The sequence below is a fragment of the Aspergillus affinis genome (genome assembly GCF_023601865.1).
Source record: "Aspergillus affinis strain CMG 70 chromosome Unknown NODE_129_length_103272_cov_84_718155, whole genome shotgun sequence".
NCBI lineage: Eukaryota > Fungi > Ascomycota > Eurotiomycetes > Eurotiales > Aspergillaceae > Aspergillus > Aspergillus affinis.
In genome coordinates, this window is record NW_026515910.1 from 78,083 (window position 1) to 101,513 (window position 23,431).

At 53.2% G+C, this 23,431-nt stretch overlaps 6 protein-coding genes across 6 annotated transcripts in view; 4 read left to right on the forward strand and 2 right to left on the reverse strand.

Annotated features, from left to right (window-relative positions):
• Positions 1–421: 421 nt before the first annotated feature.
• Positions 422–3,362, reverse strand: KD926_001410 (DNA replication licensing factor MCM7; the record flags this gene model as incomplete). The annotated part of the gene is made up of 5 exons (XM_053105115.1): positions 422–490; positions 551–2,468; positions 2,522–2,652; positions 2,704–2,998; positions 3,082–3,362. 5 exons carry the CDS (start codon positions 3,360–3,362, stop codon positions 422–424), a joined length of 2,694 nt encoding a protein of 897 aa, XP_052951697.1.
• A 147-nt stretch (positions 3,363–3,509) lies between these two features.
• Positions 3,510–7,316, forward strand: pex1 (AAA family ATPase peroxin 1; the record flags this gene model as incomplete). The annotated part of the gene is made up of 4 exons (XM_053105116.1): positions 3,510–3,620; positions 3,681–3,920; positions 3,974–4,052; positions 4,114–7,316. 4 exons carry the CDS (start codon positions 3,510–3,512, stop codon positions 7,314–7,316), a joined length of 3,633 nt encoding a protein of 1,210 aa, XP_052951698.1.
• Positions 7,317–8,731: 1,415 nt separating this feature from the next.
• KD926_001412 (acyl--CoA ligase) lies at positions 8,732–10,564 on the forward strand (the record flags this gene model as incomplete). The annotated part of the gene is made up of 3 exons (XM_053105117.1): positions 8,732–8,831; positions 8,915–9,550; positions 9,612–10,564. 3 exons carry the CDS (start codon positions 8,732–8,734, stop codon positions 10,562–10,564), a joined length of 1,689 nt encoding a protein of 562 aa, XP_052951699.1.
• Positions 10,565–11,467: 903 nt separating this feature from the next.
• KD926_001413 (uncharacterized protein) lies at positions 11,468–12,850 on the reverse strand (the record flags this gene model as incomplete). Its single annotated transcript, XM_053105118.1, has 2 exons — positions 11,468–12,039; positions 12,601–12,850. 2 exons carry the CDS (start codon positions 12,848–12,850, stop codon positions 11,468–11,470), a joined length of 822 nt encoding a protein of 273 aa, XP_052951700.1.
• Positions 12,851–17,222: 4,372 nt separating this feature from the next.
• On the forward strand, positions 17,223–20,690 carry KD926_001414 (uncharacterized protein; the record flags this gene model as incomplete). The annotated part of the gene is made up of 1 exon (XM_053105119.1): positions 17,223–20,690. The coding sequence occupies one exon, from the start codon at positions 17,223–17,225 to the stop codon at positions 20,688–20,690; it is 3,468 nt and encodes a 1,155-aa protein (XP_052951701.1).
• Positions 20,691–22,414: 1,724 nt separating this feature from the next.
• KD926_001415 (uncharacterized protein) overlaps positions 22,415–23,431 on the forward strand; it is a gene marked incomplete at both ends in the record, with an annotated part of 2,606 nt that continues 1,589 nt past the window's right edge. The window contains one exon of the mRNA XM_053105120.1: positions 22,415–23,431. This exon is cut by the window's right edge and continues 361 nt beyond it. Within this exon, the coding sequence (XP_052951702.1) occupies positions 22,415–23,431 (1,017 nt within the window).

Sequence of the window (23,431 nt, forward strand, 5' to 3'; positions counted from 1 at the left end):
CTCGAGTTAGTGTCAGTCACTCCTTCAGTGTCAGATAGTCAACAGCAATGGAAAGAACCTTTTGAAAAATAAAAAATAAAAATAAAAAATAATTTATCGGAATTAATTGCATCTGTAGTCCGAAAATTTATCATGTCAGATTTTGTTTCCCTATCGCCTCTCGTGGGAAATACTAGTTATAAAGCTACATACTCCATAAACACCGGTCCCGGATTCTACCCTTGCAATGAGATCTCACATCCAATCCCCAACTTATCTCGCAGGAGACAGAAACCCCCTTTCCCTAGATATCAGGGGGAAATAAAAGAGAACGATGAAAAGAAAAAAAAAAAAAAAAAAATTCAAAAGCCAGGTAGTCATGGCCAAAGTAAACATTAGAAAACAATCGTCAAATACAATGATTAGATGATGTGTACTCCCATCACTCAGCCATCTCGTCATCAATCTCAAGGAACACCAAGCGTGTACCATCTCCAAGAACTTGCCAGACCTGTTGGTGGATCATATTAGTCATTTGTATGATTAAAGGGGCAAAACAAAAGACACTTACATTGACACTCTCATACTCGCCAATAGCCACCGTCAACTGATCCTCCGTGAAGCCCTTCGCGAGAACCCGCTCCCGGATTCTGCGCATGCTGAGCGCACCCTCCTCGCCATCTCCAATGGCAGCAGCACCGCTGTCGCGCATGTGGCGGATCAGGTTGTAGATCTTGCTGGTGGGGCTCAGGTCACCGCCGTTGTGGCCATCGCTGGACAAGGATGACTTGCCGACCTCGACAAGGCGCAGAGCTTCGTCGACGTCCTCAGTGACGACGACATCGCTGAAACGAAGACGCGCGAGAGCCTGCGAAAGACGGACAACACCCAGCAGAGTACGGGGGGTGACGTGAGTGAATTGCTTCTTGTTGGCCTCGTCGGTCTTCTGGTCCTTTCGCATCCGCACGTACGCCCCGACCATGTAATCGGAAATGGTCGACGGGACAACCGGTCGGTAGGTGCGCGCCTTGGCGATGTACTGACGGACCTCGTGGGGAGTGAACATAATACCGGCATCCTCGGTCTCGGGGTGCTTGTTGTGCATATGAACATAGGTGACGTGGTGTGCCAGTTCTTCGTCGCCCTCGGGCGAAGGCTTGTCAAGGATAAGGAACATGATATCGAAACGCGAAAGCAATGCAGCGGGAAGGTTAATGTTCTCCACCGGAGAAATACGGGGGTTGTATCTTCCATAGAGAGGGTTAGCGGCCGCCAGGATAGACGTGCGAGCGTTGAGCGTGGTGGTGATTCCAGCCTTGGATATGGAAATTGTCTGCTGTTCCATCACTTCGTGGATGGCAGTCCGGTCTGAATCGTCCATCTTGTCGAATTCATCAATACAGCAAATACCGTTATCGGCCAGGACCAGCGCACCACCCTCCAGCACCATCTCATCCGTCACCGGGTCCCTCATCACGGCAGCCGTGAGACCGACACCACTGCTTCCTCGACCGGTCGTGTACACACCGCGAGGAGCAACCTTGGCGATGTACTTCATCAATTGAGATTTGGCAACACCAGGATCACCCATCAGGCAAATGTTGAGATCTCCACGAATACGCATACCGTCGCCCATCTCCTTCGAGACACCTCCAATGAGGAGAAGAAGCAGTGCCTTTTTCACATCAAGATGACCGTAGATCTCGGGAGCAATCGACCGTGCCAGGTACTCGTACATGTTTCCAGACTTCTGGTATTGCTCAATCTTCCGAAGAGTTCGGCTGTCCATGGCCATCTCGTTGTAAGACTTCTTGTGCTGGGTGACGTGTTGGGCCTCGATGTAGGTGTCAGTGAGTAAACCGGCGCGGATAGCCCTGAAACCCGTGTAAGGGGTAGGCAGGAAGATTCCTGCAAGATCGATTATATCACCGGGATTCACTTGTCGAGTGAGACTTCCATGGCAGTGGATGGTCATAGTTCGAGGGATATGGCCGACTGGCACCTGGTCTGCCATCTCCTGGATTTTCACCTCCTGGAAGGGAATAAATTTGGAGGCACGAGTGGAGAGGAGCAACTGTCCCTTGCTGTTGTTCTTCTTGCACTCTTCCGACAAACATTCCGTCAGGGGCATGAACTGCTTCGTAGTGATCGGTTGGAAAACCTCAGATCCGCAGCGCTCACAAGTATAGGCGTTAATTTGAACGGCAGGTTTGACGTCCGAGACACGAGTGGTGATACCGCGGACGGTGATCAAGCTACCGAGATGCTCAGCCCGCACATTCCGGACGGCAAGAGCCTTGCCCTCGCGCTCACTGCTGGACCCCGAAGGAGTGAGGGGCTTGAAATTCAAGGTGTATCGACGGGTCAATTCCGGGGGGAATATCGAGGGTTCGGTGACTGCATCCATATCGGCCTCCATGGCCATGTTCATAGCCTCGTTTCGTTTGTCGCGTTGCGACATGATAACATCCAGAACGTCGTCCTTGAACCTGCATGTTGTTAATGAATATATCCACCGTATGTACGCGATATTCCGACATACGTAATCTCCTTAGTTTCCTTGGGCATAACGGCGTCGGCAGCGGACGAAAAAACATCGACATATCGCTTGGTGTTCTTCTGCACGGAATCGACGAGCTTCAGGTCGGTGTCCTCGGGGAGTGATTTTTCGAACTAAAGTCACGATGTTAGCCACCCGAAGCAAACATTCAGAGATATACTCACGGTAGCCAGGTCATCCAGCTCGATGAGGATACTCGACCGCTCTCGGTCGGCTACATCCTGCAACATCTGCATGTATTTGAGCTTTGGTTGGCGGCGTCTACGGTCAGCTCCCTCTCTCCCTTCACCATCTTCCGCATCATCCATAAAGTCATACTCGTCGCTGGTGCGATCTCCATCGATGTGCAGATCTTCAATCGCTTCGGTCGCAGCGGAGGCGTCGGACGATGCAAAGCTTTTGAAGTGCTGCAGGAAGTCCTTGAAGGCGTCTAATTGCGCCGCATAATCGACAGGGGCGCTGTACTGAAGCAAAGCCATGATGCGACAAGGGGTCTAGCCAGGACAATTGGCTATTAGAGGGGTTTCAAATGGCGACCAAACTAAAATCGCATGGACCGGAAGCCAAAGGAAGCGGTTGCTTTGCACTCTTGGTGGATTTCTCGGAGAAGAGAAGTTAGTCTGTGGTGGTGGTGGATCTCTGCAGAGCCGCCCGGGCGGGCGCTGGCCTTAGGCGCCCAACACGTCGCGACGCGAAAGTGACGCGTCGCCCATTCCGGAAGATGCGCTAGTCCGGACCCGACATGGCCGCCAGGCACGTGTTCCGGAGCGGATAATGTCTCGGTCCGAAGAGCACGAGGCGGGCCGCCTCGGCCAACGGGCATTTGGCGGGCAATTGGACTGCGGAGTCGATCGAAGTCCGGGGAGATAGTGAGCTTCGTTTCTTCTCTCCCTCCTCGCTACTACTCCCCTGGACCTACCCCTGCGTCGCTTGTCCATAGTAGATCATTGGATTTCTATAGCGCCTGGAAATGGCGCCCCGAAAGCCCTCCACGACGGCGGAAGTCGCTCTCGCGCCTCTGAAGAACTGTCTGGTGAATCTGCCACCATCATTGACCGCACTGCTGGTCAATGCGAACACCGTACGTCGCCTTCCCAGTCTTCTTGAGGGGGTACCCAGCACGGCTAACTTGTCTCATTAGACCGCACAAAATGTCATCGTTGAATTACAATACAGACCTACGGCTGGAAGGGCCAATGGCAATTCCGCGCAACGTTCATGCTATCTGGGGTGGACGGGAATGCCGAGCAAGCGAAAGCTTGCGCCGGTAGTTAGCAGAGATGGGATAAGCAGCGGACCTTCTGCCAGAGAGCAAGATGTCGCTACGGTCGAGTTGGATACCACATTCAGCAGAGTTTTGGGCCTTGCAGAGGGGCAGAAGGTAGCTCATCGACTATAACCATACTTGGCTTCTGAAGATACTCATGTTCTTAGGTCGGGATTTTCATCCATCTGGATCCTCCAGTGGCTCACACCATTAACATTGAACCACTTACTCCGGAGGACTGGGAGAGTACGTTCCCCCGCCTCGTGGAACGAGATTGATCGCAATAGCTGACCGACCTTGGTTATAGTCATCGAACTACATGCAACCTTCTTAGAGCTGAACCTACTGTCGCAAATCCGCGCTCTACCTAACCCCGCCTTCAATACCACTCAAGCAGATCACATGCACCCCTTGGCGTTACATCTGTCACCAACATCGACGGCAAACATAGTCGTTACCTCGCTCACGCCTGCCCCGCCCACCACCTCTGCTTTTGCGAAAATCGCCCCGGATGCCGAGGTAATCGTTGCTCCGAAGGTGCGCGCCAAGTCATCGCGAGGATCACGAGGAGACAGCCGAAGTGTTACTGGCAGCAGCCGGAGAAGTGCCGGGGGGAGAAGTAGTGGAAGCACGGTACGACCAAAGAGTCGTACAGACTCAACTAGCAGAGGTGCTCTCTATTTCCGAGGCGTCGACCGCCAACTGTCTGGACAATACTTTGATGCGGAGTCCGAGGATGATATCAATGAGGGGTTTCGCGTTTGGGTTGACCCCGACATGCTTGCCACAAACGAGCTTCGGGGGGCCAGCTGGGGTTGCATTACAGTTATTCAACCTGCCGGTCTGAAACCCCCACCGGATCCCCAGCAGCAAGTGAATCAAGCGGAGCAAAAGTCAAATGATGCTGGCTTGCCCGCCACCAAAATCGTGGCCAAATTGGTCCCGTGGGTCGATGCGCCGGATACTCAGCATGTCGCTGTGTCATCTTTATTGTGCTCAGCTTTAAATGCTGAGAACATGGTAGGTGGTATTGTTCGTGTTGAGGCATCACCGCCACCGCTGCAGCGGTCGGCAGTGAAGTCTCTCAAAGTCCACCCCTTCATCTCCGATCCTTCCAAGAAGAAAGATGGCCTCAAGTTTGGTGCAGACACCACGGCCGCAAAGGATGCCTTGGCCGAGCGCATCAAGGTGATTTATGGTAGCTCTGGGTCCGATACAGGGTTACTCTCCGGGCCGTTGACGGATGGAATGATCTTGCCAAAAGCGGATAACGAAACAGTGTCCGCTTTTGATGGTGCCATAATCCGGTTCGATCCTCCATTGAAGAGCAACTCTGAAACTTCCAAGCCGCCTCTTGGCTGGCTCTTGGGATCAGACTCGAAGCTGCCTCTTGAGGTACAATCCGAGATACCGAAGCCCGCGGATCAGGGTTCGTCCGTTTTGCCCACCGATGACCCCATACCATCGACTGTGCCTCAACTGGTTGGGATTGATCAGATCATATCACAGTCTCTTGATAACCTCACCAAGTCATCTTCTATCCTATTGACGGGTGGTTTAGGCTCTGGAAAGACAGCCCTCACCCACCTGTTGGCGCACCGTGTGCGAAACGAGTACCTATTTAATGTGAAGTATTTCTCCTGCCGAAAGCTCGTGACCGATGAGACCCGCATATCCAATATCAAGGAAACCCTAAGTCGCCTTTTCATGTCGGCATCTTGGTGTGCTCGTCTCGGCGGACAGTCGGTTGTTATCTTGGATGACTTGGACAAACTTTGTCCGGCGGAGACCGAGCTGCAGGTAGGGGGTGACAATGGGCGCAGTCGCCAGAACAGTGAGGTGATCTGCTCTATGGTGCGTGAATACTGCTCCATGAACTCCCCGGTGGTGCTTTTGGCAACAGCACAGTCAAAGGAGGCCTTGAACAACACCATCATCGGAGGCCATGTCGCTCGCGAGATCATCCACTTGAGAGCCCCCGACAAGGATGGGCGACGAAAGGTGCTCGAACAACTAACGATCCAAGATCGAGAGGCGAGCATCTCGATGAATGGTCATATGCGAAATGAGAGTTCATCCACCCAGGATTCTTGGCTGGATCCTTCAAACCCAGGTAGCCGTCCTAGCTCAGCGGGTGCTGATGGCTTTGTGCTTGGGCGTGATGTTGATTTCCTCGAACTGGCCGGTAAAACCGATGGATATATGCCTGGTGATTTGGTCCTGTATGTCTCTCGTGCCCGAAACGAGGCTCTGATCCGATCCGTCCAAGACCCCTTGGCGGCGTCGAGAGCAATCACCCTTGGATTGGAGGACTTTGAAAACGCCATCAAGGGCTTTACCCCGGCCTCCCTCCGCAATGTGACTCTGACCTCATCTACTATTACATTCTCTGGTATTGGCGGTTTGCACGAGACTCGCAAGACCCTCTTGGAGACATTGCAATACCCTACCAAATATGCCCCTATCTTTGCGCAATGCCCGCTCCGATTGCGCTCGGGCTTGCTGCTCTACGGTTTCCCCGGGTGCGGTAAGACCATGCTAGCCAGTGCCGTGGCGGGAGAGTGTGGCCTGAACTTTATCAGCGTCAAGGGTCCGGAGATCCTGAACAAATACATCGGTGCAAGCGAGAAGAGCGTGCGTGATCTGTTTGAGAGAGCCCAGGCGGCCCGGCCCTGTGTCCTTTTCTTCGATGAGTTTGACAGTATAGCACCCAAGCGAGGTCACGATTCCACCGGTGTCACGGACCGCGTTGTCAACCAGCTTCTCACGCAAATGGATGGTGCCGAAGGCCTTTCGGGCGTGTACGTTCTCGCCGCCACGTCCCGCCCCGATCTGATTGACCCTGCGCTGCTGCGTCCGGGACGTTTGGACAAGTCCCTGCTCTGCGACATGCCCAACCAGTCGGACCGCATGGATATTATCCAGGCCGTGAGTAAAAAGCTGGCGATGGACGAGGAGGTGGCCGCTCGATTGGACGAGGTGGCCGCAAGAACGGAAGGTTTCTCGGGAGCCGACCTCCAGGCAGTCGTGTACAATGCGCATCTAGAAGCCGTCCACGACGCTCTCGGAGACCGCACCGGGGACAAACCCGCGACGAAGGGCGGTGGCGCCAAACCGTCATCGACGGGTACTAGCACCAAATCCTTCATTCAGTTCCTGTACTCCAACTCGGAGCAGAACGGAACCGCTTCGATGCCGTCGCCGGCGGTCGTCGCGTCCAAACTCGACGCCATTAAGAATGCACGACGCCGCCAACGCCAGGTGGAGCAAGGCACGGCGAACACCGGGACCCCGGCCACCAACGAGGCCACCCACGAAGAACCGCGGGAAGAGATCATCGTCCGCTGGGAGCACATGGAGCGATCGCTCAACAGCACTCGCAGCTCGCTGAGCGTGGCCGAACGGAGAAGGCTGCAGGGGATCTACCGCGAGTTCGTCTTCGGTCGGAATGGCGAGATGCCCAACGGCGAGGCGGGCAACGAGATCGGGGGGCGAACCAGTTTGATGTAATGGACTTTTGACATGTACATTTAATCCCGTAGACTTGTATAGAAGAGCATTGCATTGGCTGTATGAGTATATGGCAAATATTATGACTCGTTTTTATGGTGCTATAAGTTGTATTATACTAGCATGGTTGTGGTTGTCTTTGGGCCCTTCTAAAACAAAAGAAAAAGAGAGAAAAAAGTTGGCAAGAGCGAGATTCGAACCCCGCGCCACCAGGTTATAGGATAACTAACCAGCAAAACACCGCACCTCACAGGAAGGTCGGTAAGGAAAAAAAAAAAACTGGTAGCTTCTCTTTGATTGAGCGTGTCATCCTTAGTGCAGGGGCCATGCTAATCTTCTCTGTATCGTTTCAAATTGACCAAATGCCCGAAGGCACAAGGAACAACCTTAGAATGAATTATATCCAAATAGAAACGGCAGTATGTCGTGTGTGATTGGTCGGTAAGCGAGGCGGTGTGTGGTGGACGAACACCAAAATTGGTGGGTTGGCGGCCACGCAGACGGAGGGGTCGTCTTCCATGGCTAGGTATTTCTTCACAATGGAGGCTGGGACAAGGTTACTCGGTGTGTCTGACTTCTCGTCTGTGTCTGTTGAGTCGGTCAACGGACTATGCCCGTAGCAGACTGACAACAGGCTGGTGACCGAATGCTGGTGTATTCACCAGATTCATGACAACCATGAAGCATGAGTCTCTTCGATTCCCGAGAAGAGAAAATGGAGACTCCCCCGCGTTTAGTCAGCTTGCGCCCTGCAGCCTCCACTCTTGCTTGGCTCCGTTGTTGATCTGTATGAATTACGAAATAGAACTACTACCTTATCCAGGTCTATAACTAATACTCGAGGGAACACGTCCATTCTCATTTGACAGTAGAAAGAATGAGAGCAAGCCAGGTGGCGCCAATTTTGTAATCAATAAACCCCCTTACAGGGGACGTGCCGATTGCCGGGTACGTCAGAGTAGTTTAGCCTCGATAGACTCAATAGTATGTAGTAGTAATCGCAGCCATTGTTGCAGACAAATTAGTGAAATCTCAGAAGCCCTATGATTATCAATCACCAAGGCAGATGCCAGGGCGTCCACGGTGTAGAATGCCAATCGGCAGACAACGAAGCAATGGCGGTTAAGATCCCAACGATTTGCGGTGGGTAAGCGCTAAGCAGCGAAGTAGACAACCGTTAATACCGAGGGCCGAGCGTTGACTTTCCACCTTCCACAAAGCTTCCCTTTATCTCATCTTTCCCAGTTTCTTTCCTTTCATTCACTCTCCGCTCCTCTCCAATTTTACATACCTGCTGTGCATCTATATAACAGCCTTTATCCTAAATACTCTTCCCTCCTGCAATCTCCCACTCGACCTTCCCCAAATCACCCCCAAAGATCTTCTACCCCAACTTTCCCCGCACAGTTATCACCATGCCTGTATCCTCACATTATCCTCCCGTTGATATCCCCAACGTGGATCTCTGGACATTCCTATTCGAGCGCAAAGAAAGGCAATTCCCTGATGACAAAAGTCAGTCCCCCGAACGGCGAGCTTGCGCGGGCATTTTCTCCGCACATCCAGTAACTATCCCCGCAACTAACCGCCCCATTTAGTCATCTACCAGGATGCCGACACGCAACGATACTACACCTACCAAGGCGTCAAGGACGCCGCGCTTTCCTTCGGCAAAGGATTGAAAGCTACCTGGGATTGGCGCAAAGGAGATGTGCTGGCCCTGTTCACCCCCAACAGCATCGATACCCCCGTCGTGATGTGGGGAACCCACTGGGCTGGAGGCGTGATCTCGCCCGCCAATCCCGCCTACACCGTTGACGAGCTTGCCTTCCAGCTGCAGAACTCCGGCGCGAAGGCCCTGGCGACCCAGGTGCCTCAGCTTCCCGTTGCGATTGAAGCCGCCAAGCGCGCTGGGATCCCCGAGGACCGGATCTTCCTGATCGGCGACGAGCGCGATCCCCAGTCAAAGATCAAGCACTTCACATCCGTTCGGAATATCTCGGGCGCAACCAGGTTTCGCAAAACGAAGATCGTCCCCGAAAAGGACCTCTCGTTCCTTGTGTACTCGTCGGGGACCACGGGGGTGCCGAAGGGTGTGATGCTATCGCACAGAAACATCATCGCTAACACCCTGCAGCTTGCTGCCGGCGAGGCGGGCAATCTGACCTGGAACGGGGGCGTGGATGGAACAGGAGACCGGGTGCTGGCCTTCCTTCCGTTCTTCCACATCTACGGTGAGTTCAACCTGACGTACCACATTCCTTTCGAGTCCAGGAAATCTGACACGTCCACTAGGCCTGAACTGTCTTGTCCACCAGACACTCTACCAAGGCTACCAACTTGTCGTCATGCAGCGCTTCGACATCGAGCAGTGGTGTGCCCACGTCCAGAACTACCGCATCACCTTCAGCTACGTGGTTCCCCCGGTGGTCCTTCTCCTCGGCAAGCACCCCATCGTCGACAAATATGACCTGTCGAGTCTCCGCATGATGAACTCCGGCGCCGCCCCGCTCACGCAAGAACTCGTGGAGACGGTGTACGCGCGCATCAAGACGGGCATCAAGCAAGGCTACGGACTCAGCGAAACCAGCCCCACCACCCACACGCAGCCGTGGGAAGAGTGGCGAACCAGTATTGGCGCCGTCGGCAAGCTGCTCCCCAACATGGAAGCCAAGTACATGACCGTGCCCGAGGATGGGTCGGAGCCGCGCGAGGTCCCCGTCGGCGAGGTGGGCGAGCTGTATCTCCGCGGCCCCAATGTCTTTATGGGCTACCATAACAACCCGGCCGCGACGGCGGGCTGTCTCTCGTCTGACGGATGGTTCCAGACCGGAGACGTAGGCTACCAGGATAAGGATAAGAACTTCTTCATCACGGATCGCGTGAAGGAGCTCATCAAGTACAAGGGATTCCAGGTGGCGCCTGCCGAGCTGGAGGGCATCCTGGTCGACAACGAGGCCATCGAGGATGTCGCGGTCATCGGCGTGGAGAGTGAAGCGCACGGCACGGAGGTGCCGCTGGCTTTCGTCGTGCGAGGCGCAAAGAGCAAGGCGTCTGGCGTCAGTGCCGAGCAGGAGGGCGCTAATATCGTGAAATGGCTGGATGATAAAGTTGCATATCACAAGAAACTGCGCGGAGGCGTACGATTCGTCAATGAGATCCCCAAGAGTGTCAGCGGGAAGATTCTGCGCCGCGTGCTGAAGAAACAGGCGAAGGAGGAAACTGCCGTACCGAAGGCGAAACTGTAACCCCTCTAGTAGCTCTCTATACGTTAGCAGGTTATCATCAATGAAGATTATGTCAATAGAGAAAAGAACCGGATATGTTATCAAGGCGTCACCTCAGTAAATCTCATTCCATACATTCATATTCAGCTAGTCCCCCAAAGCAAAGCAACGCAACACAAACAGTGGTTCTATTCGAACTTTTCGAGCTCCACACATACCAGCCCATTAGACCATTTCTTCAGGTTTCTTATCTTTATCAACATCATCACCAGCATTAATTGCATCCACAATTTCAAATTCGCGTGCCTCTAAGGCGCCAGGATCTTCCCATGGTGAGGGCTCCGAACGGGAATTTGGTGGAGAAAGCAGCCATGCCTATCAATATAAATTTTCAATATCAGCTATATATAAGTATGAATTACACAGCATCTCGGCTAAGAGAAATTAAAAAAAAAAATAAAAAGGATAGAGAGGGGCATACACTGAATGCAGTCAACAAAAAGACAGCAGCCATGGCCGCTAGCGGCATCCATACAATGGGATCGACTTCCATCGAGCTGGGGAAGTCGGCCATGGAATTTGCCATATTGTATCAAGAGAGGGATAAATGAGAGGGGACGAAACAATCAGGGGGGGGGGGTCAAGTGCGATGAAGGCGATGAAGGTGCAGAAAGGAAAAGAAAAGACAAAAAAATAACTCAGAAGACAAGCAGTCATAATATCATCACCATGTCCTCTGACGTTTTTATTCCGTGATCTTCGAATTCCTCATCCCGTTTCAGATCCAACGGAACACTCTCATACTGATATCAAATAACTGAGTAGAAGGCGGGCCACGGCCTCAACCCTAATTCACAACCTTGACCTTAAACTCAAAGAAACAACCAACCTCAACCCTAAATCACAGTCTTGACCTTAAGTATCTCAAGGAAAGAAGCGCTTTACCATCGCATCCACATCCTCTCCCTCCACGGCATCCACCTTCTCCCTCACCACGCGCTCCACCGCCTCATCAACCGGCTCCTCCCCATTCACCAAATCATACCAACCGTCAGTATCCGCGCGCGCCAACAACCGATCCGCCACAATCGCCACATCCTCCCTCGTTACCTTGCTCCGTCCAGGTGTGACACCCAACGCGACTTTCCCAGTCGCCGGCTCATCCGTCAACGTCCCAGGACGCAGATTAATCGCCTGGATCGGCCCCGCCTGGCCGACTGAGACCTGCTTCTTGCGCTGCGCCGCTAACGCCGTCATGTACTCGTCTGCTTCGAGCTTGGCTTTCGCATACGCCGGCAGCACATTGTTGAAGACATTCTGCACCCCGGCCCAGTCTGCGTCGGACATCCAGGTTGGATGAACCCGGCGGCTGCCGAGCCATGAGACGAGTAGGAATTTGGTCACGCGCGGAGACGCGAATGAGGCTGTGAGGAAGTGCTTGGCTGCTCGTTCGTCGATCGCGAAGGTTCGCTCTGGTCCGCCTTTTCCGCCGGCGCCTGAAGGGTGGTTGTGGTTCCCATTCCTTGACGGGGAATTTCTCGAACTCTCCCCCTCCCCGATACCCAATCCACAATTCCCTCCTGGCCTGTGGCTGTGGGTGGGTGCGCGGGTGGGTCATTCCCCTTCTTTGTTCTTCGTCCTCTTCTGATCTTGGTCTCTAGTCCGGTCCTCTCTTGAGAGATGAGAGAATATCCCTCCGGGGGAGGTAAGGGGGATCAGATGGACAGAAGAGAAAGGAGTAGAAGGGGGTAGGGATGAGGGAGAGTGAGAAGGGCCCCGGGGAACCACACCAGATTAGCCTACTGTATATACAAAGATAGATATGGATCGATCGATCGGAAGTCTAGCGGCAATGTTTTTGCTTTCTTAGAGTTTATGGGGAAGATAGGGAGAGGGAAGGGGGCGGAGACATGGGGAACCTGCAACTGCAACTGCAACTGCCATGCAGAGCGCATGCAAGCAGGATGGATCGATAGATGGATGACTTTTAAACCCAACCAACTATCAGAGGGGCTAGGGTTCAAACAGTAACATAAACAAGAAAAAAAGGAGCATACCGGCAGACCACACGACATAATCTGGGGACACGGCGTCTAGGATCTTCTTTGCGTCGGCGTCGCTCTTGATATCATCCAAGCTAGAGATCAGGACATTAAGTTTGCCCTTGGTGCCCTTGCCCAAGGCAAGGATCTCGGGCTCATGGTCCGGGTTGCGGATCACGCTGGTGACGTTCCAGGCGCGATTGAGGAGAAGCGGGGTCAATCGCAGAGCGACTTTGCCGTGGCCGCCGAGGAGAAGGACTTGCATTATCTGATGGATGGGGTGTGGTAACTAGATTGGAGGGTAGGTAAGGTAGATAGATAGTGCGCTCAAGGAGCTGTTAGTGGAAGGAGTATGGAAGGAGCCCAAAGGGATCTACCGGATCCGAAGGAAGGGGACGGAGAGGGGCGATTTTGGATTAATAATGAAGTTGGTGATCTATGGCGTCATCGCAGTGGTCGTCCGCAAGGGCGCGAGGCAATCCACTGACGAAGTCTGTCCTCGCCATATAAACGGTCGCAGTTACCCCGTGGACCTCGAAAGGGGATTGTTCTATTGCATCCCTGAAATCCCTGCGAATCGAGGTCAAAAATTGGTCCAACTCTATTCCGATGGCTCCCTTCGCCGTTGATCTGCTAACTAGGGCCAAGGGCTGAATTAGTTCATTATTCCGATGAGAGTCTGGCCAGACTTCCGGCACGACTGAATCATGCACCCCATCGTGATTGACGACTATTTTTTTTAATTAAAATTTCAACAGCCTTGAGAAGGAAAAAAGAAGAAATAAGAATAGCATTGAGCCGGTCGCGTATCTCGCCCCGTCAAACTTTACCCGCCCGCTGAAACGCCGGACGAGCAAACGGAGTCGAGCACCTCCGTCCGGCGACGGAAAAAGCTTGATCGGATTGGAGGGACGAGCGATGCACAAGGAAGGAAATTAATTTGTAGGAAATTGGATTCCCATCATGGTTATGCTCATTAAATTAAGGTGATGGCATTCCACGGGTCTGACGGTCGGCCGACCGATCTGGATCCTTCAGCGCGGCAAGAAAACGGAGACTCTGTCGTCATGGATCGGGCAGGTTTTCTCTTCATCTTGTTTTGATTGTTTTTGTCTCCGATAATATTAATCACCCAGATCCTCCACAATCGGATTCTGTGAGCCATGATTGATGGATCGGGAAGAATCCACGGTAATGTCCCGTTTGGTACGGGCGCTGTACTCACGGGGGTTCCTTGAATTCTCTAATTCTGCCTCGCCCTCTGTGAAGTGTGAACCCCGTAGTTAGACTGTTAGTGTTGGTCAGCTTGAAACATCTGCGAGGCTCAGGCAACATTCGCCGTAGTGTTGGTCTCGGTTTCAGGCCTCCAATTTCTCGGCTTTTCCTTCATGGAGAAAGAAGGCTGCTAGTCTAATCCTGCCCCGGTTTCAGGCCCCAAGAACTGCTCGACCTTACTCAGGAGTACGCCTCACTGCCTCGTTGCTTGATACTGGGACAATCCTTGGTGAACCCTGTTCAACGGCTGTCAGGGCCCCATCATCCCGTTCTTATTATGTGTCATTGAGAAACTGTTTCCTTGGGTCTCGGACGGACTCACGGAGTCCTGACGACTAGTTACTGAGTAGCGAGAGGATTAGTGACTTTAGTCTCGTCTCGTCTAGCTTACCAATGCCTGCTCCCCTCCGACTAGCGCCCAACCCGTCGGAATCCTATCCTCTCGTTCCTGAATTCTGGATCCTTGGTCGACGATCGCTGTTGGGTCCACTACATACTCACCCTACGGGGCACACAATGCGAAACTGAGAATTCTAGGGATTCCACGGCGTTGGGAGATTGGCAGATTGCCCTGAGGACGAGATACGGAGTAGATGCCGCCGGTATTCAGAGTTTGGCTCCTCCGGTGTACTCCATACCTACCTATTGTGGTATTCCCGCCGAGACGAAATATACATCGTTCCGGGGCCCATGAGCATACCGTAAACAGCTGCTGGCGATATCTATCAACATCTGGCTGCTCAGACCGTGAGACCAAGGATTTCCATTGGACGCTCGGCCACTTATTGCCCAGCCGGCTGCAGTTTTCTTTGTTCCCGTTTGTCGGGTTGCGTCACTATGCCCGGGGAACTTGGGTTATTCGGATGGGTTGAAGCTCCCCAGATCATTCGTACTTTGATCTGCATGCGATAGTCTGAACATGTGGCTGACGATGTATGAGAATCGATCAAAATATAGACAAGCATAGAATAGGAAACCCTGCTGCATATTGCACCGCCTAATATTAACATCACTCAGTAAATGGCACTTGCCCGGCACTTCATCCATCTATGGATAATGGCACATCGATGGGATCATCCCCGCTCGTCCATATTTCCGGAACACATCTAGCGCCCATCGTCGCATAGCTGGGGGGAGTGAAACCGCGCCCCGGAGACAGGTCACAATTGCCATATTGCCAGAGTGGCTCAGCTGATAACTTCGACGCCTCCCTGCCCCGTGTGAGTAGAGTACATACAATATACATATTATTAGGAATTTTTTGGGAGGGGGAATATTTTCGTCGACCACGCGGTCCTTTCGCTTGGAACTCGGCGTCGCTCCTTTTCAAATTTCCTGCGACAGGTCGGAATGATCTCAGTGGCCCAAGCAATTAAATGACTTACTATTATTGAGGCTGAATTGGGTAGGCTGGAGGACCGATCGGCCCACATCCCGTGATACGCGACGGGCTAGAAATTGGAACGCACCAGGAAGTTCGATATCATTATCCGTAATTGATTGATATTTGTTCGAGATGGCAGACCGTGACGGAGGGACCGAGCAGGGAGCAGGGAGCAGGGAGCAGGGAGCCGGGCGCAGGGAGCACAGTCTACCTGTTCGTCGGGGGGAACTTTCTCTCGACGGAGGAGGAGCGATGTACGGTACTTTCTCCGGTCCGTTGAGTTGGATCTTCGATGAGCAGAGGAACGCTCGATCGCAGCGGCAGAGCGTCCGCGATTGACATGATTCGGTACTACCTTATGATAAGGTATTCTACAGTACAGCTATATTAATAGAGTACATGCAGTGTACTCCGGACTACTCCGTCCGCCGTGTGTCAAAGACCTACCTACATACTGTACGGTACTCGCAGGTCATGGAAATGGAAGCAGACCTGACTGCGCAATCCGATTCGCGGTTCCTGCGGGTGGAGACTGCAAGGGGCAGCGGCGGGTCGCGTCCGAGATGACTGTACGGTAACCGAAGGCACCGCCCATGGTTTCTGGACACTTTATTCTTCTCTGGACGGAGTAGTCTGTACACTCTGTACTCTGTACTCTGTAGGGAACCTTAGTCACAGGAGTCAGTCCATGGAAGAAGGTCCCTCAGTGAGCACCAAGATTGAGAATGCGCCGACGGCAATCCAAAAAAAGAAAGCACCCCAAACCCGTAACCTTAATAGCTAAATTGTCCTGGATTTAATCTCTGGATTGATTAAATCACAACTCCCAGTACAAATCTCGTGTCGATCCGCTTCCCAAGACTCGCCGGCGTCTCCAATGGACCCAATAATTTGTTCCTCTAGTGCGCTCTGGACTGTTCTCAGGTACCAAAGGGCTAACACGAAAAGAGGAGAGGGGAGAGAGAAAGAAAAAAAAAAAAAGAAAAGAAAAGAAGAGAGAAAATATTAAGACAGATGCCGATCGAATCCAGATCCCTTCTTTCATTTTCTCCGTTCGGCTGCCAACAAACGGCTGTTTTTCTTCCCTTTTCGGGTCCCTCATCTGCTCCTTCTTTTTCGGGTCCTTCTTTTCCTATTCCTTCCTTTCTTCATATACCCTCGCTGTCTCTCGCTTTCTTCCTTTCCCTCTCGGTCTCTCTCTCTCTCTTTCTCCCTCCTCCCAGTCTCTCGCTTTTTTTTTCTTCCTCCCACCCAATCCAAACCATTCCCGTCCCAGCGCCCACCTGCCATTCTTTCGGTGCTCCGCTCGACGTCCGCCAGAGCCAATTATCCCACTCCGCGCCCGCTGCAACTGTGCAGCCACATTCCCCCCCGTCTCATGCAGAATCCCCCCCCAACGCGACCAATTCGTCACGTATTATTATCTCAAATCATTCTGCCCCCCAGTCTCGCCATCTCCGCCCACTTGCTCAGCCCATACTGCAACGCTTTCTAACTATTGACCCTCGGTTCGTCGATTTCATACTGTCTGGCTACGTTGCTGAACTCAGTCTCGATTGAGACTATTTCCGTACCCCAGGGGATGGTCCCGTGATTGAGGAAAGAATCGAGAGAAGAAGAAGAAAAAAAAGACCATCGGATATTGGCTGCCTGCCCTGGATACATTTATTAGATGCTCCTGGGCTAGCATTTCATTCTCGCCTCTTCCGTTGTGTTTGTCCCCAATTAATTCGTTTCATGACCTGGCATCCACCTTGTGAGTTGCTTACTTTCCCGACAACTTATGCAATGCGTCCCCTGCAAGTGCCCATTCTGACTCCTGGTGTTGGCCCGTAATCTTTCTAGTGTATCTGTGGTGCCTATCTCCCTTGTATACGTGATCCCGGTTTCCGTGGAATTTCGGCCTCCAGAGAGCCATTTCGATTCGCGTGCGCCGAGTGACCCTACCAACTTGTATCCCTGATTCCCGACGCTTCCCATGATGAATCGATTTCGTAAGAACAAGAAGGAGAAGGCCAAGGAGGAATCCGAGGTCCTCGAGATCACGCAATCGTCGTTCACGGCCAAATTGACGAAGAAGAACAAGAAAGAGGAACCCGAACCGACACCCGAGCTTGACCTTTCGTCAGCGCTGCCGTCGTCCGATGACTTCCGCACCAGTCTGATAATGCCCAAACTGTCGGCGCGGTTCAGTATGCTCAGAGAACAAGACGACCCGGCATCGATAATCGGCAAAGCCAGCGACGATAGCGTTCTCTTCCCCCGACGGGCCTCCCGCTTGAACATCTTTGGACATAACCCAAATTTACTGTCAGACATCGACGAAGTCTCGATAGATGGGAGGACACCATCCATGGCCCTAGGGCGCACGGATTCTTACGCTTCGGGCGGCGATGGCTACGGCACGGACGACGATCGGTCACAACAAGGCAGCATCATGAGCCGCGCTCGTCGAACGGAAGGAAACAACCTCTTCGGTGGACGCCAGAAGGTCTACAAAATCCCCAACAAGGCGACTTCGTCGGAAGTTAGTCTAGACTCGGGAAGCACCGCCACCGGAGGTCGTGTAGTTTATGATCATGACCTGACGACGTCTGCTTTCCAGCGGCAACGTTCCGGAGAAAGATTGGATCAGGCAAACGAGGAGTCTGGGCAAGACCCTCAAGGCCAGGAATCGGAAGACGCATACAGTGTTTCTGCCAAGCGAACGACCTTTTCGTCGACGGCATCGGGTCCTACTGCCAATGGCCGCACGTCGACAGCTGCTACTTCGTTCGACGAACCTGCATTTAGCGGGCCTCTTCACCAGACGTTGTCTGGTAATACCGGCGATGAGAAGACCATCGTCTCCAAACCACCATATTCCGGGATGGCCTCCGAGCGGAACTCGGTCAAGTCGCGTCGTCTCTATGGCCAAGGTCTGGCACAATCTGCCCAAAACCAGCAGAACTCGACTCTCCACCGACTGGAAAGCTTGAGCCGCCAGCGAGCCGGCACCCCGGAGATGCCTCCTCTCAACCGTTCTTATTCAAGAAGTGCCACCAACCTGCGCGAGAGGCTACAGAAGCTCGCAGTCGCGGATCCGACAGGTGGCTTCCCCCAGCCAACCAGCCCGCTATCATCGACGGCTTCTCCGATTTATCAGGTCGCCGAGGTGGAACCAAAAGAACGCAAGTCGGGGGGATCTGGATACAGCGTCCCTCCGCTGAGCCCTCCGGCTAGTGAAGAGGGGGCACTGATGTCTGCCCTACAACCTGAAGATCATGGCAAAGCCACGGCCATGGGCTATTTCAACAAGCCGAGAACCCCCTTTGACGAAAGCCAGTTCACTCGACGCCAGCTTCAGATGCACCAAGGGAGAGACACGCCGCCCCCTGGGCGAGCGACTCCGCAAGAGCCGATTGGACGGTCAAGAGGCCCTTCCAGCGCGAGTCAACGTTCCAGAGCCGGATCTGCTTCCTCCCATTATAGCGAAGCCCGGCATCCGGTGGGCCGATCCGCCGCAACGAGTGTCAATGCCTCGCCGCCTCGCCAGGAAAACACCACCTTTTTGTCGAACTCTAGTCCAAGCGATTCGGACAACGAAGGCGACGCCATCGTGCAGGAAATGGCAGATTACAACGACCTAGTACATCCTGCTTTCCGATCCGAAACACCAACCCAACCCTCGACTCCTCCCGAGGAGCAGAAGAACCCTCTTCCGGAAGTGAGGTATTCGGACTTAGGCGACCTGAAGCCGATAGCAGAGAATGACGGCGTCGAAGGAACCCCTGACCACGGAGATACGATTCCCGAAAAACCCGATTCGCCAACCCTTGGCCCGTCTGGCCTGGGCCTCAGTGGTCTTGTGCGTACTCACCTTCGACGTGACAGTGATAAGTCATCCATTTACCGGCCGCCTTCCCCCGTGTCTGCCCCCAAGATCGCAGGCGGCGACAACCTGCCTGACCCTTCCATTAAACGATTTGACCTGGGAGAGTCCGCGCTTCCGTCCGCCACGCCGAGTTCCTCCATTGAGCCCAAGGCCAACCCGCATGCTTCGTGGGAAAAAGAGTTGATGCGCGGACATCGACGTGGAGCCAGCACCGAGACCCAAAGAGAGCGGGAAGAGTTTGCCAACGAACTGGCAGAGCGGCGGAGGAAGGTGCAGGAGAAGCTCAAGGGCTTCGCTGAAAGTGAGAGCCGATCGGCCAGTCCGGTCTCTGGTCGCCAGACTCCGGATCATGGCCAGGGAAGACCGGGCAACGCGTTTGCTCTCCTGAAGAACAAGACGGGTAAACACAATCTTTTCGGTAGACCAGATCCCCGGAATCCCAAGGTACTCGGCCTTGGAAATGCCTCCACTCCGGCCCTGGTCTCGGATGAGCTCTGGCGCGAAGAGGAGGAACGGCCGTCGTTCAACCTTGGCAAACACTCCAATTCTAGCTCGCCACAGATTGCTCCCGATAAGTCAGTGCGGTCTCGTGTGGCGGCTTTGGGCCGAAGCAGCCAGGAGGACTCTCGCGAGTCGAGCCGCAGCCGTGCCGCTTCTCCCCATTCGAGCTTTCGATCGCAAAGGGACCGCTCGAGCTCCGACGCCTCTGGTCGCTCCAAGAGCCACACCCGGCGCGACCGGGATGATCTGGGAACCGTGGAGGAGATCGCTGCTCCTGGACCTCCAGGACCACCTGCGTTCCACGATTTCGAGCAGCGCAGCATGGCCTCAGTCCCGTCATCCACCCGGCCATCCGTGGAGGTCAACGAGCCGCCTATGTATGAGCGCGCGCCATCCGCTGCCTCTGGCCGATTCCGCAGCGGCAGCCGGTCCGCGACCCCAAGTTTCCCCGAACGACCCCCTCCACCCCCATCTGTCCCTGCCTCGATGATCGGAGCCTCTCCACGCCCTTCCCCTATCGCTCCCTACTCCGCCAATGCCACCCCACCTCTGCAGGACTCCTCTCCTGACCCTTCTATCAAACCGGCTGCCACCTTCCCGGCTGCTCTCCCCCAGCGGGCCCCGGGACACGGCCACCTGACGAAGCGTCCTATCAACAAGATGCAGATTTCGGAACCCACCTTCGTATCTTGCACGTCCAACGTTCCCACTGTCGGTCTTCCCGCCGGAGCCAGCCTCAGCAACGGCATGGAAACTCCGCCGATCCCCCCCATGAACCCGCGGCGCCGCCGCCAGACTACCACACAGACCATCTTGGGGGCCATCAAGGGCGAGAAGCACGAATCGCACTATGTACCCTCAACGGTGAGCATTCCTGGGGATGAGCATAGCACCTTCTCCGACGAGGGCGAGCGACGGCCTAAATCCAGGCACAACAGGCTTCGCAAAACCTCCAGTGAGGGAGGAAATTTGAATGCGAGGGCGCGTCAGCAACAGGCCCTCTCCGAGACGCCACCAGCTGTTCCAGCATACCCACCACCTCCCGTTCCGATGGAAGGCGGCATGTTCTGATCTTCAGCAGGTGGCCGTCGTAATCGAAACGCAAAAACTTCACTCCCTATCGATTTCCTTTCCGTTGTTCTCCTATTCTACATCCACGGATGTATTACATGTGCCACCTTTTATTTCATATCATGTCTGATCTAGATACCTTTCTTTTCCTTTCCCTCTTGTGTGATTTGCATTCTTTTATCTGTATTACCATTTTCAGCGCATGATGATATACCAACTGCGTTATGTTGAGCGAACGGGTTTGTCTTTCCTCATTGATCTTTGATTTTTTTTTTTTTGAATTGTCTGGAATTATCTCTTTCCTTGATATCACAACTTTTTCTTAACTCTTTTCAACGTCAACCGTGGCCAGTGCGGTTGTTCTTGCGATTTCATAACCATGTTACTTGGCCTTGTCTCGAAAAGTAGAACAGACTACCGAAATCAAATGAAAAATATACTCAAATGGAAACCTGAATAGTATTGTGGGCCATATTCCTGCCAAATCTATAGAACGTACTAAATGGGCTCTAACTACAGGAGCCGATAAATTGCACCAGCCATTTGATCTTAGACGATAGGATTGGATATCCTCCTAGGCAACAAGATTAAAAGTTCAAATAAACAAGAGAACCACCTACCGTAGAAAGATTCACCCCAAAGATCGCACAACAGCCAAACCAAATCGCATCGTCTGCGATCGCTGTTGACGCTGACCACTACGAAGCACGTTATTGGACACCGCCTACCAGCCACCCTTCACTTCCTGGCAGAATGAGTCACGTGAATCCATCGCGTCACGTCACGTGGGACTGGGTGCCCTCACTTCGGGCCTATAGACGAACAGGAACTGTGCTGGATGAGGTTTTGGGTTGGATTGATAATAGAAGGGGGATCTTTGGGAAGTGTTTGTCTTTACATAGATTCTTTGGTGGGACGGTGAACGGGTTAGAAGTGTTTGATGGGAAGAAGGCACTTGAGGTGAAAGAATCTACCATCGAGTGAGAGGTGAATAGTTTGCCAGCTCTGGGATGTGAGAAAAGAATTTAGATTATTGGGAGGTGGTAATCTTCCCTCTCGTCCTACTTCTCTCTCTCCCTTTGTTTTCGTGCGTACATACATACATTCGTCCCTTCGTTCCTTCGTTCACTTATCCATCCATCTCTCTCCCGCTTTCGCTTCCCTTCGCTTCCTGTCCATAACATAACCATCTCCATCTCCATTCTGTGAAATCTGTCCCTTTTCTGTGAGGATTCGCTTCGCCTTCGTATCATACATACATCAACCATTCCTTCTGTGAAGTTTGCTTCGCTTTCAGATTCCCTTGGACGTTCGTCTGAGAGCTGTTTGCTCTGGCTCTGTATCTCAGTTGATCATCCTGGGAAGATTCGCTTCGCTTCGCTTTCTTTTCCATCCTTCTTCAACTCTCTTGTGAGTGAGCTTTGCTCCTTCTTCATACAAACATACATCGGCTTCGTTGCGAAGTCCAGTTCGGTCTCGAGCTTCAAGCTGCGAGATTCAGTTTCTTCCTCTCCTGTCTATCCGCTTCAAGTCGTTTGTTTTTTCGTGGTAAATCGATCTGAAATCTCTTAGCTGGACTGTCACTTCGACGCGTCACCAGGTTCCTGAAGAGGCCCCTTCTTTCTTTCTTTCCTTCTGTCTTTCTGTCTTTCTCTCTTTTTCTGACCGGTCGCAACAGATTCAGATCACAACGATCATCGTGATCCACTCCTCTCTCACAGAGCATGGGCAGAGGCAGAAGAGATACCTTCTGCACTGCTGAACTACCCCGCTCCGTTGAATCATTTGACTCGTACTTCGAGATCTCGCGCGTGTCTCACTTCCCAGGCGAAATGGCGCACTTGCGTAGAGCCTGCTCTCCTGACTCCTTGGTCAGAACGCCCCTGCCTCCTATGTCCCTGCCCCCGCAGTGTGACGGCCCTGCTGAGCAGCGCAAGGCGAAGAAGAACAAGAAGTCGAACAAGAAGAAGAATAATAGTAAGAAGACGGTCGAGATGACCTCCTCGTCGCAGCAGCAGCAACAGCAGCAGAGCGGCCACGTCGACGATGAGAAGATCGACGGGCTCCAGGTGGAGTCTCTTTCTTTGACTAATGTTGCTGATAAGGGGGGGGGGTTGGAAGAAGAGAACGCCGTGGCGACTCCGTTGATTGTTCATGGCGAAACGCCGACCGATCGCGTGGTCGTGGATGGCCAAGACTCAAAGGGTGCGCAGTTGGGCGATGGATCTGGATCGATCGGGGACGTCGAGAAAGAGCTCGGCGCCTCATCTGAAAGTACCACGATCCGAGACATGAGCGTCCGGAGTGACGAGGATAGGGTGAAGATGGAGCCATCGTCTGTCGCCAACAATGGTTCCGATCCGTTTGTATGCCACACACACAGACGTGTGGCGTGTAAGTTTGACCCGCGATGCTGTGTGCATCGAGATCCAAAGAATTGTTCGTGTCCCCCTCGTCGGTCGTGCTGCTGTCTGCATCATCTGGGAGATTGCTGTCATTGCGTGTCTGTCCCCAACCTTGCCACCCACGACGACGACGACGACAAGAACAACAACCAGGATGAGCATCCAAGCGACCAAGGCCAGGACCCGAGCTCGGAGGACAAAGGCTCGGGGGAAAGTAGCGGGAAAGAGTCGAGCAATCTCAACCCCAATACTCAAGCTGACAACAATGGCTCAAAAGATGTTTCGAATAACAGTGAAGAGAAAACATCAGAAAGGCCCGATCCTGGCTTTGAGGAG